Consider the following 11,410-nt stretch of genomic DNA (forward strand, 5'->3'; position numbering starts at 1 on the left):
CGCGGTAGGCCTCCTTGGAAAGTAGAGGTTCAAGCCCTATGTGAGAAATGGAAGCATAACTCAGCTCTATAAAAGAGCAACAGTATCATCACATAGTCGGACAACAAAATGCTTCATTTTAATCAGGCCATTTGGGTGTAGTGGTGGCGTATGTAACTGCACAGCCATAGTGCAGGTCAACTTCAATGTCTTCTTCACACCGTTATAATGCTGGCGTCAATATAAAAGCCCTGAGTGATAGGCAGTAGTAAATCATTTGTGCTCTTCCTGCTCCATGAGCAGGTTGCAATACTTGTGTGTAACTTTGGACACTTTTTGATGGCGTTAGCAAGTTGCATTGATACCATTTGATGCAAGCTTGCACAAAATTGGACAAAGGCAGGTTTCCACAGCAGTATGTAGCAGGATTTCTTTTATGGCAGAGTTTGATACAAATACAAGTTACACAATTGAAATTTATAAATGATCTTGAAAATTCACCTTTGAAACCCATGGTAAGTCTGTTTAATTCCTATGAGCTGCAGGTACCAAGCTCAGATCATCCAGAGTGTGCAAGCTGATAACAATATTACACACAAAAAAAGTCTTACATGAGAAAGCAATCACGTGGCATCATGAAAAAGTAACAATAATACACAACCTAGCCTAAGATGAATAGTAAAAAGCCCAATACATTCCACTGATGTATTATAACACTCAATATAAGTTGCAACATGTTATACACCCAGCACTCATACTTTCACTCAGAAAAATAACAGGTGCCCTTCTGCTTGTTAATGAGGTGCTACCAGTAACTGAAACGGCATTTAGTTTTGAAGTCGAGGTTTTGACGGAAGCCCGTCTGGTCGGGAGGCATCATGAAGAAGGGTAAAAAGAAGGACACCGACCATGTCATACCATGTCAAAACCTCGACTTCATTAACCTTCGCCGGGTGTACGGCCAGCCAGTCATCACCGAGATTCGCCAGTACATTTCAGTGACAAGCAGAGCTTCTGCATTCAAAAATCATCTTAAAAAAAAAAATGAAGATTGTGAACAAGGCTCCCGTCAGGGGAGCCGAAACGTCATTTCTTGTATTCATTCAGTGGTCGGTGTCCTTTTTACCCTTCTTCATGGCATTTAGTTTTCCATTTTTTTTGTGGCAGTGCTGCCATGCAATCTCGGAACCCTTTCAGTAATGGGCCGTTGTGTCGCAACTTGTACTGAGCGCAATGGTACATACTAAAGAAGGAAGACATAGAGTCAAAATAAATAAATAAATATCTAAACATACAAAACTCGTATATCCTATGATCAAGCTGCTTTCCAACCATGAGGAGACCAAAAAAATTGAGTCGAACTCTTTGTTTATTGCCTCCACAATAAATAAATCAATACCATGTCAACACACAGCCTGGATACAACACATAAAAAAGATGATTGCACGATAAAGGTCACTTCAAAGCAAGATTGCACTCATTACTAGGGGTGTGCGAATAGTAGGATGAACCGAATGGAATACTAATTGAATAGTGCCAGAAACTGAATGAATATGAATCTAATTATGGCAGCAGTGAATTGAATCGAATGTAAAATATTTTTCAATAGTTATCAAGTAATGTACACCTTTCTTACCATTAATATAGAAGAATTTCATATCCCAGTACTCACAAAATTATAAAATTTTGGCAATTACACTGCATGTCATTTGTGCTCTATCTGCTCCATTAGCATATTGATATGCTCGAACTGCAACTTTTGACACTTTTTAATGGCAGTAGTAAGTTGCAGTTCTTTCATTAAATGTGCAAAGGGATTATTAGGAACAATTAACTAAGTAGCTTGTTCATAAAGTCAAGGCTCTTCAGAGCATACGCGGTCCTTGCATTAAAATTTGAAATTAAGAAAAGCAGCCTTGTTAGCGAATGAATATCTGTGTATACCTTCGCGATCAATTAAGAAATTCTAGCAATCTGCACCCTCCCCACAATAGCAGAGCACAAAAAATATTTTTTTTATTCGAATGGCCACAGCAAATGGTGCCACTGTTGTATTAAGTGAAGTATTAGAAAAATTGTTGGATTTACCTATAGTTACTATCCATTTAGAAAACATAATCAAATAGTGACTATCTAATTCGATAGTTAAATTGAATAGGATTTATTTGATTCAATATATGAAAGTTTCAAATATCTGCACACCCCTATTCATTGCACTCTCGCTTACAAACTGCACCAATAAACACTACTAATGGTGTAACAAATAGACTCTGAACAAGGTTTCACCCGCAAAAGTTAAAAGGGAATAATAACATGAGTTTTTAACGGATACTATCGAATAAAACATGCAGTTCTCATTGTCTTAGGGAATTCCTAAATTTAAGGTGTAAAGATTGCCAGGAATGGAGATGAAAAGCTATGATGACGTGAGCAGTCAGTGTAATAGTACATTAATGACAAAGCTGTGCACACTGCACGGTAGCATTAGAATTTATACGACCTTAGCGTGCACTGCTGTAATGAGAGTGAGATCATGAGTTGATCTCTTGCTGCACAAAAACATGCAGTCATAAAATTTGAGAGGAATATTGTATGGCAGCCTTTGTGGTATAGTCAGCTTTAACTCTTCCATCACACATTAACGCAGGAAGGAGTAGGTGAGATGCCTAAAATGCTACTACTGTTTAGATGTTTCTGCAGACACTGATCTTGCGGCATTCATGACAGAGATATCTTATTTGTCAGCATGTGTACAGCAAGGCAGCAATAACATTGAGCATGTCGCAGTAAATTGATGTATTCTGGAAATCTTAAAAGCCAAGAATAACATCAATGCCTGAAGAATACCACAAGCAATCACAACAAGCAGCCCAAAGTTCAATGAAAAAATGAATTGGCATTGCTGCAGAGGCTACTCATGTACACTTAGGCAGTATAAAAATGCAAGTGCATCATTAGCCAAACCAAGATGCATCACATGTAAAAAATGTTGCATGAAAGATCACAGATGCTATGTGCATGCACTTGTGTTTTGATGCATGAAGGATGAAACTGTGGGTCAAGCACAGCAATAAAAATACTGGCAGACAGATGCAGATTGTGACAGGTGAGAAGGGGGTGTCCTTGATGCTACTGTCGCATGAGCCAGCAGCTTCTAGTGAGCTACCCGACCAAATGGTCTTGATCGTCAGACTGTGTGGTTGGGTAGGCCCAATGATAACCAGACCCCCGCCAAGCTTGTAGACATACAGTGAGCAGAACTATTATTTAATTGATAATCACTTCTGAAATAAATATAGCATCAATCAACATTTCATTTTTTTTGTAGAAAAATGTCAAATAGTGGCAATATGGGAGTGACAAAACAATGCACCATGCTTGAAGTTAGAAGTCAAAGAAAAAAAAAACACAGGCGTTTCCCAACTACCGCAACTACTTTAACATGAAAACCTTTGTAGAAGTAACAGGCATCAAATGCTCACTTTCACATTAAGCTCTACATTGCTAAGAACACTTTGAGGGAAATATAGAAAATCCTGCTATGCAAGCAAAGGCAATGAAGGGTGTGCTAAAAATGTTGCACTTTATGCTTTTGCTATCTTGTGATGCTTAATACAGCAGGATGAATTTAAGAAGAGTGACATGTTAGTCTGTCTTTCATGGAGTGAGACGAAAGCTGAGCATAAAGAAGGTGGTCATGTAGGGCTGTCAACATAATGCAGCTCATAATGGCCGCAACCTTCATGCCGAAAAACAGCTGACACAAGGCCGATGCATTCGCCAATCCGGACAGATACGCTAGGCAGCCTGTCACAAAGTTCAGCTATGCCCTGGTCTGACATTCCCTGGTCCATCTCGAGCATTACAACTTTTAGCTCAGGTGCTACTCGTGCCAGGTGCAGCAAACCCACATCTGTCACCTGGGTCTGCACCAAACAGATTGACTGCAATTTGGTCATCCCACCAAAGTTGCCCATGGAGGCTAGTGAACTATCCTTTGTTGCTGTACACCCCACGTAGAGGTGCTCCAACAGAGAGCAGTGGGATGCCACTATTTCCAAAGCATTCTCAGCAATATATGTCCCCTCCACATCAAGTAGTGTAAGCTTAGACAGTTTACGCAGCATGTCCTGAAAATATCCAGTGCTATCCAGGAAAGGGCAGCCTTCAAGGTACAGCTGTGTAAGACTAGGAAGCCAGGGCCAAGGCTTGGCTTCTGCATCAGCCACAAAAAAACAACGACCCAAATCGAGCACCTGCAGCCGCGACAGGTTCTGGCCCTGCCGACTCGCCTTGAAGAACGATGACCTGCCAACAATAGATCCGCGCAGAGACAGGTGCTCCAGAGTATCAGGAAAGTCGGCCAGGCGCACGCATTTGTCGCGTGACGAAGAACGGAAACTGAAATTGTGGATGCGCAAGCGGCGGAGGCGTGGGCAGCGACTTTGAATGCGCCTCAGGGCGCGCGGCGACACGCTACATGCCCAGAGGCAGTGGTGGTCGCCGAACACACGTAGCTCCTCAACAGCAGGAGGCATGGCACGCATCTGAAGCAGCAGCTTGAGTTGCTTGGGGGTCAGCTGCACGTGCGACAGGTCCACACGTCGATGCAGGGTGCGATCCCGCGACAGCGCGTACCACTTGCGGCAGACCCTACGCAAGTAAAATGCATTCAATTGCACGGTAAAGCACAGAATATAAGCTAAGAAAATGTGCAACTTTTAAACGATTTAGATGGTTTAAGTATTGTACTACGGGTTTACGCAGTAGACACTTTGAAACATGCCAGGTGTCAGAGAGCCCAGACAATCGAACAGTGCTGACATTGTACCGACAAGTCCCTTCACTTGCAGTCGCTCGCGATGTCGTGCAAAATAATTATAACTGTCCCACTAGCGGCAGGAAATTGAGAGCTATAAACCGCAGATGCTGCGTACACCTAATCCACAAATGTCGAAGGCAGCAGCTAACGTGACCGGTTACCTAACATAACCGGTTACCCACCTTCTCGTTCAACACAACAAAATCTATTGAAACATTTTTGGCTTACTCACAGGCCGATAACACATAGCTCCAGAAAATCAAGGTAGTTGAAGATGTTGAGGAGAACATAATCCGGAAGATGATCGATTGTCGTTGTGAACCTTCTCTTGGAAAAACGCAGAGTGCTGAAATGGGTCAGTGCAATCTCTTTGAGGGAATCACCGCTGCCGACAAACACGTTTCCCATTTCTTGTCAGGGTGCACGATCGTCCCGCTTAGTGCTTAACATTGTGAAAAAATCGTGGAGGTCCTTACTCGAACACAAACTGTACATTCTCTACACAAGCAATGGGAAGCCGCGCGATTCACAGAGAGTGCGTCGCACTGCTACAGCTGCCATGTTTGTTTTCGATTGATTGAGTGGCGCCAGCAGCAACACACCCAAAAGTGAGCACGTGACTCAAGCTCAGCGGTTTCTGTTTCGGTTCTGTTGTTGTTTTTTTTTTTGTACGTGCAGTGAGAAATAAGATGGAAATCAATGACAAACACAAGTCCATTTAGTAGGCCGGCATTAAAATGTGCACGTATGCCCAGGACCATACAGGAGGCGGCGCCAACTACGATTAACTTATTCACATAAAAGTGAAACGCAGAACTTCTTGTTTAAAGCAAAATACAAATACATGACGCCCCATGCAGAAATTGCTGAACGTTGTAAATTAAATTTGTGAGAAGTTTGCGCACAAATTTCACAATTTCGTGTACCACATAGAGACTCATTGCAAGTTTACCAACAAAGGGGCCGCTGAAGTCTGTAGCGATAGGGTTGGTGAGAGTGCACCGTTATCTGCTACTGTGCGGCGAAGGCGTCTTGTTTGGCGACTTGTTTGGTACCATTTATAATCGGTCATATGGGGAACCACGGTGGGAACCAGCGCTGGAGTTGGATGGATGGATGTTATGAGCGTCCCCTTTGGAACGGGGCGGTGGGTTGCGCCACCAAGCTCTTGCTACTATACTGCCTAATATTCTACCTAGGTTAAACAATGAAAAAAGACAAAAAAAAACACTATGAACTACCACGCCCAAATTTTCTGATCCCCTATTGTGAACTGTGCTTTTGTACATCTCCGTATTTTGTCGTTTCCCTACTTATCTTCCACCAATCCTCCAGTCGCCTCTTACTAATGTTACTACTCTTACCACTGCTCCCTCTGAACCCAAGGGCTTCAAGGAGGCCAGTGGTGCCTAAATCGACCGCTGGGTAGACGTCTTCACATTCTAATAAAACATGCTCCGTAGTTTACCTAGCTTTACCACAGCAAGCACATGCTTCTTCTTCCTTCTTATATATCGCTTTATAGGTGCGTGTTCTAAGGCATCCTGATCTCGCTTCAAAAAGTAATGAGCTTCCCTTTGAGTTATCATAAATGGTTTCTTTCCTGATTTCGTTTTTTCCTCTTAAGTACAGTAAAAGCTCGTTAATTCGAACCGCAAGGGGAAGCCGCTTCAGTTCGAATTAACGAAAGTTCGAACTAACGAAAGTGAAAGAGAACAATAGTACATTGCGATTTGGAAGCAGTAGGGCATGTTTAATGCTTGAAGACATCCGTGATCGCAGTCCACCTTTTTTCCCTGAAGGCGACAGCTAGCACTTTTTGCTCTAACGAGCGAATGTGGTGCAAGGCCTCCTCTTCGCCATCTTCAAAACTGAAGAAGAGACGGGCAGAACTCAATTCAGCCATGACTTGCACAGCGGAGGGCCACACTGGCGCTTCGTCTTCCTCCTCCTCGTCGTCACTGGCAGCTACAGGTTAAGCGCTTCTGACCTGAGAAATTGTGTCCTTATCTTTCAGCGCACCACACACCACTGCACCCTCGTCCACGTCGACAGTCAGCAAAGGAGATTTGCAAAGCCTTCGAGATCCGCGACGGGCAAGAAGTCTCGGAGATCAACGTAGAACGGAGAGAAGGCAGCCGCCGCTGCCTTCTGGCCGACACCGCACCGGTTATATTTTTCCCGATTTTGCCTTCTTTCGCCGTTCTCTCCGTTCCGGAGGCGACGCAGCCTAGTGTGCAGGCAGTATGTGCGTTTCTCTGGCCGTGTGCCAGGCGCCAAGGCGCTGGCACTATGGCGCGTAGTTCGAATTATCCGTGGCGGAACCTTCTCGCGTTCGAATTAACGGGCTTTTTTATGTGGAGCTAGGCCGGACCAAATCGTACAGTTCGAATTATCCATAAATTCGAATTATTGAAGTTCGAATTAACGAGCTTTCACTGTAGTTACTCATGGCAGGTTTCTTTTCCATTGCTGCCACCCATAAGATTAATTCAGCTTCTCTGACTTTCCGCTTGACCTTTGTTGTGTTGTCCACCCTACAGGCCGCATACTTGCTGGTAAGCTTCCTAGTTCTTTTCCTCCACTGTGAATCAATGTTTTTCCTGTACAGATACCTGAACATTCTCCCAGCCCATTTACTTTCTTCCATATTCCTCAGCCGTTCTTCGTACTCAATTTTACTGCGAGCTTCCCTCACTTCAAAACTAGTCCAGCCCATATCACCCTGCACAGCTTCATTTGTAGTCTTCCCGTGAGCGCCCACTGCGAGGTGACCCACTGACCTTTGGTTCCCGTCGAGTCCTGATTGTACCCCTGATTTATAGCAAACAACCGCATTTCCAAAAGTAAGTCCTGGAACCATTACACCTTTCCACATACCTCGGAGGACCTCGTACCTATTGTATCCCCATAGCGCTCTGTGCTTCATTATGGCTGCATTTCTCTTCCCCTTTACTGTTATGGTTTTTTCCTGTGTTTCCATATATCCATTGCCTTCGTTTATCCATATACCAAGGTATTTATATTCTGTTACCCGAGGTATTTCTTGGCCCTGTATCTCCACTGTCTGTTCACTGTTTTCATTGAATACCATAACACCTGATTTTCTAACAGTAAACTTCAAACCGAAATCGTTGCCTTCCTGTCCACAGATATTAGCCAGACGTTGCAAATCACTTTTCTTGTTAGTTAGCAACACATTGTCGTCCGCATAAAATAAACCTGGGAGTTGCTGCTCTATTACTGTACCCGCCTGTTTGTATAAGAGATTAAACCCGATATTACTTCCTTCTAGCGCCCTCTCCATCCTCACCATGTACATCATAAACAACAGCGGTGATAAAGGGCACCGCTGCCTCAGTCCCTTGTTGATATGAACTTTCTCCTCGCTCTTCATCCCTTCCCATTCAACGCAAACGGTATTTTCTACGTAAATCTCTCTCAAAAGCTGTATACAATCGTTACCTAAGCTTTCCCCTTCCAGGATATCCCACAATATGTTGCGGTCCACGTTGTCGTAGGCTCCTGTAATGTCTAAAAAGGCCACACACAACGGTCTGCTTTCTGCTTTTGATATTTCAATACACTGAGTAAGAACAAACAAGTTGTCATCGAAACGCCTACCTATTCTGAAGCCATTCTGAAGCTCTCCCAAAATGCCATTATTCTCTGTCCATGCTTGAAGCTTTAATTTGATTGCCTGCATTGCTAGCCTGTATATTACCGATGTAATGGTCAACGGTCTATACGAGTGAATTCTGTCTTTCTCCCCCTTTCCTTTATAAATCAAATTCATTCTACTTTGTCGCCAACTGTAGCTGGTATTCGTCTATCTTTTAAAGTTCTTTCCACTGCTTTCACCAGAGCTTCCTTACTTTTTGGTCCTAGTTCATTTATCAGCCTAAAGGGAACCTTGTCTAGCCCTGTGGCTGTACGCTTAGGAATTTTCCCTTCCGCTTTCTTCCAGTTTAAATTTGTTAGCACCAGCTGCTTTTCCCCTTGGGTCTCTTTCATGCTCTTTTTTTCAACAAGTATAACTTCGTCATTGCCTTGGAAAGATTCGGCTGTTGCTTTTCGGATGTAATTTATTGCCGCTTCTCCTTCGAGTCTGTTTTCATCTTCGTCTAGGATATGTTGTTGTATTGTTTTATGCGAAGCATATTACGAGGGCTCAACCCAGCTCCTCAGGCGCGGCGGTGACCATGAAATCACGTGACACCGTGACGTCACGACAGAGGAGAAGTGGCTTTGGCTCAACTCTTGCAAGACGGGCTGGGTGGGAATCGAACCAGGGTCTCCGGAGTGTGGGACGGAGACGCTACCACTGAGCCACGAGTACAACGCTTCAAAGCGGTACAAAAGCGCCTCTAGTGAATGCGGTGTTGCCTTAGAAACGCGCTGTTTCTAAGGCGTGCGTCTCTTGCTCAGGCGCACATTTCGTTGCCGCGCCGAACGCTGCTTTGCTCGACGCTCACCGCGTCCAATGCGGGGCGCGTAGTCGCTGCCCTGTAGCCCATTGTCTTACACCCCTTGGCGGGTCGACGGGAACGCTGTCGCGTTCCACTCTTGAAGGCGAAGAAGTAATGCATGAGTTGTTTCTTCGTCTAGCCGAACCAAATATAGCCAAGCAACAGCAGTTCACCAGGCTAAACAGTGGTTCAACAACTAAAATAAAGGCTAGTATGCTTCGCATCCTGGGCTTAACCTTACCTAAGCCACAGCCATTTTTTTGACTTCCTGCCTAATAATTTTCTGTGGTTCCAAAATATTCTAGGTGCGGCCTAGAATATTTTGGCCGCACCTAGAATAGGCCGCACCAAGAGTAGAGTATTTACAAGTAAACAACACGAGCGCCGCCCACTTCTCTACTCTTGTGTCCTGTCTGCACGCCTCCGTTTTGCATAACTAGTGTATCAACCCACATATTAGTAGCGTAGGCGTTTTATTAACTGTGCAATATTTTCAACACTTCCTTGCATGCCATTTCATGTGGAGTATCTTTTCTGGTCACAAATTTGTGCAGCGAATCTATTTGCATGATCGACTCCGGGCCTGTGGGACCGTTCACTTGCACTTGATGCTGAGTCTTTTACATGTATCCATAAATTGCAGGTATGCACATCAGATCCTTGCGAGGATTTTCAAAATTCAATTATTTTAGACAACAGGCACATATGCAATACTGACATAATCCCGAATACCACTAAGCGGGCTGGGACACATTTTTGTTGACCATATTCGCAGGTAAAATAAGTACATCATGTGGACAGCTCCAGCTCATTTTCCATAAATCAGTGTGTACAAGGGGTATGCAAAAATAATTTTTTTCTCGCACACCGATTATTTTGCTGTATAAGCAAGAGAACCCACCACGTTAGTGTAACGTATCTTGTACATCACAATCATGTCTGTATGAGGGAGCTGCTGTGGCTCGGCGTAGGCATTGTGCTTTAATTTACCAAGTGAGATCAGTTACTGTTATGGCTCATTCAGTCATATCACACTGCAAGCTGCATTCATCAATCTTCAATTGGATTTTGCAAATGTTTAATGAAACATGTTTCCCTTTTATGCAGATATGCAATGGCAAGCCCTTCCGTGTGTTCCAAAGGTAAAATTTAAGCTCTAAATTAAAGAAGACATTTCTAGTCAGAAACAAGCAAAAATGGTGAATGCAGAGTATCAGAAGCCCAAGGTACAGAAATTATGAGAAGTGTCGAATGATTTTAAGGAAAGAGTCGTATTTGAAAATGCAAGACTCTTTAGTAGAGGTCAAGCAAGTCAATATAGGTAGAATACTCTACACAATTATGCGAGTGAGGCGATGTCAAACAATGGGTCAGGAAATGCATTGTTTTTCTGCAAAACAAAAGCTGATTGTCATTACATAAGTCACTTTAGCATCATGAGACTGCTGCTTGATAAATTCAGAAATAAACCAAAAAAACAAGACACGCAAAAATAAAAAACAATTTAATGATGCTCTCTCCACACTGGGATAAGTAAAAGCAAACACATCACATCTAATTTGGACATATCAGACGCCTTGTGAAACACTAAAGGAAAAATTCAGTTTCGAGCTATGGCACTTGTCGCATAGATGTGGGGGGCCTTGCACTAATAGTGATAGTTACCACTGCATTTAGAAATTGAAAGAATTCGTGCAGACAAGGATGATTCTTTATATTTTTGGCTACCACTTCAAATGCCTCCATCAAGTGTTACAATGCTGCACGCAGCCACACTAAGGATCTCGCAGCAACACCTGCAGGTAAAAAGCAGAAGCAGTCAAAGTGCTGCTGTGTACTGGACACTATGTTTGAAAACTTTTAGGCAAGAAGAGTGCAAGAAGCAGACATAACAACTGCATTTATTTCCATAATTCCCCATTTGAATGGCCTTTTCTTTTTGCTTAGACAATGCCTACGCCGAGCCGCAGCAGCTCCCTCATACAGACTCCGCAAGCCAAGAGGCCGTGGAGGCAAATGCAGGTAAGAGGCAAGAAGCAATAGTACTGGTATCGACATTCATCTCATTTCTTTATTTTTCTTTCGCTTAGGCAGCCAGCACACCTCGAACAGCCACTTTGACTGCGGGTGTGTCACCCTA

General features: G+C 43.5%; 1 protein-coding gene across 1 annotated transcript; it reads right to left on the bottom strand.

Annotated features, from left to right (window-relative positions):
- Positions 1 to 395: 395 nt before the first annotated feature.
- LOC135906040 (F-box/LRR-repeat protein 12-like) lies at positions 396 to 5,387 on the bottom strand. The gene is made up of 2 exons (XM_065437186.1): positions 5,034 to 5,387; positions 396 to 4,632 (listed from the first exon to the last, which is right to left on the bottom strand). Exons 1-2 carry the CDS (start codon positions 5,207 to 5,209, stop codon positions 3,675 to 3,677), a joined length of 1,134 nt encoding a protein of 377 aa, XP_065293258.1. The 5' UTR covers positions 5,210 to 5,387; the 3' UTR covers positions 396 to 3,674.
- Between the last annotated feature and the right edge of the window lie 6,023 nt (positions 5,388 to 11,410).

This window comes from Dermacentor albipictus, chromosome 1, assembly GCF_038994185.2.
Source record: "Dermacentor albipictus isolate Rhodes 1998 colony chromosome 1, USDA_Dalb.pri_finalv2, whole genome shotgun sequence".
In the NCBI taxonomy this organism is placed as follows: Eukaryota; Metazoa; Arthropoda; class Arachnida; order Ixodida; family Ixodidae; genus Dermacentor; species Dermacentor albipictus.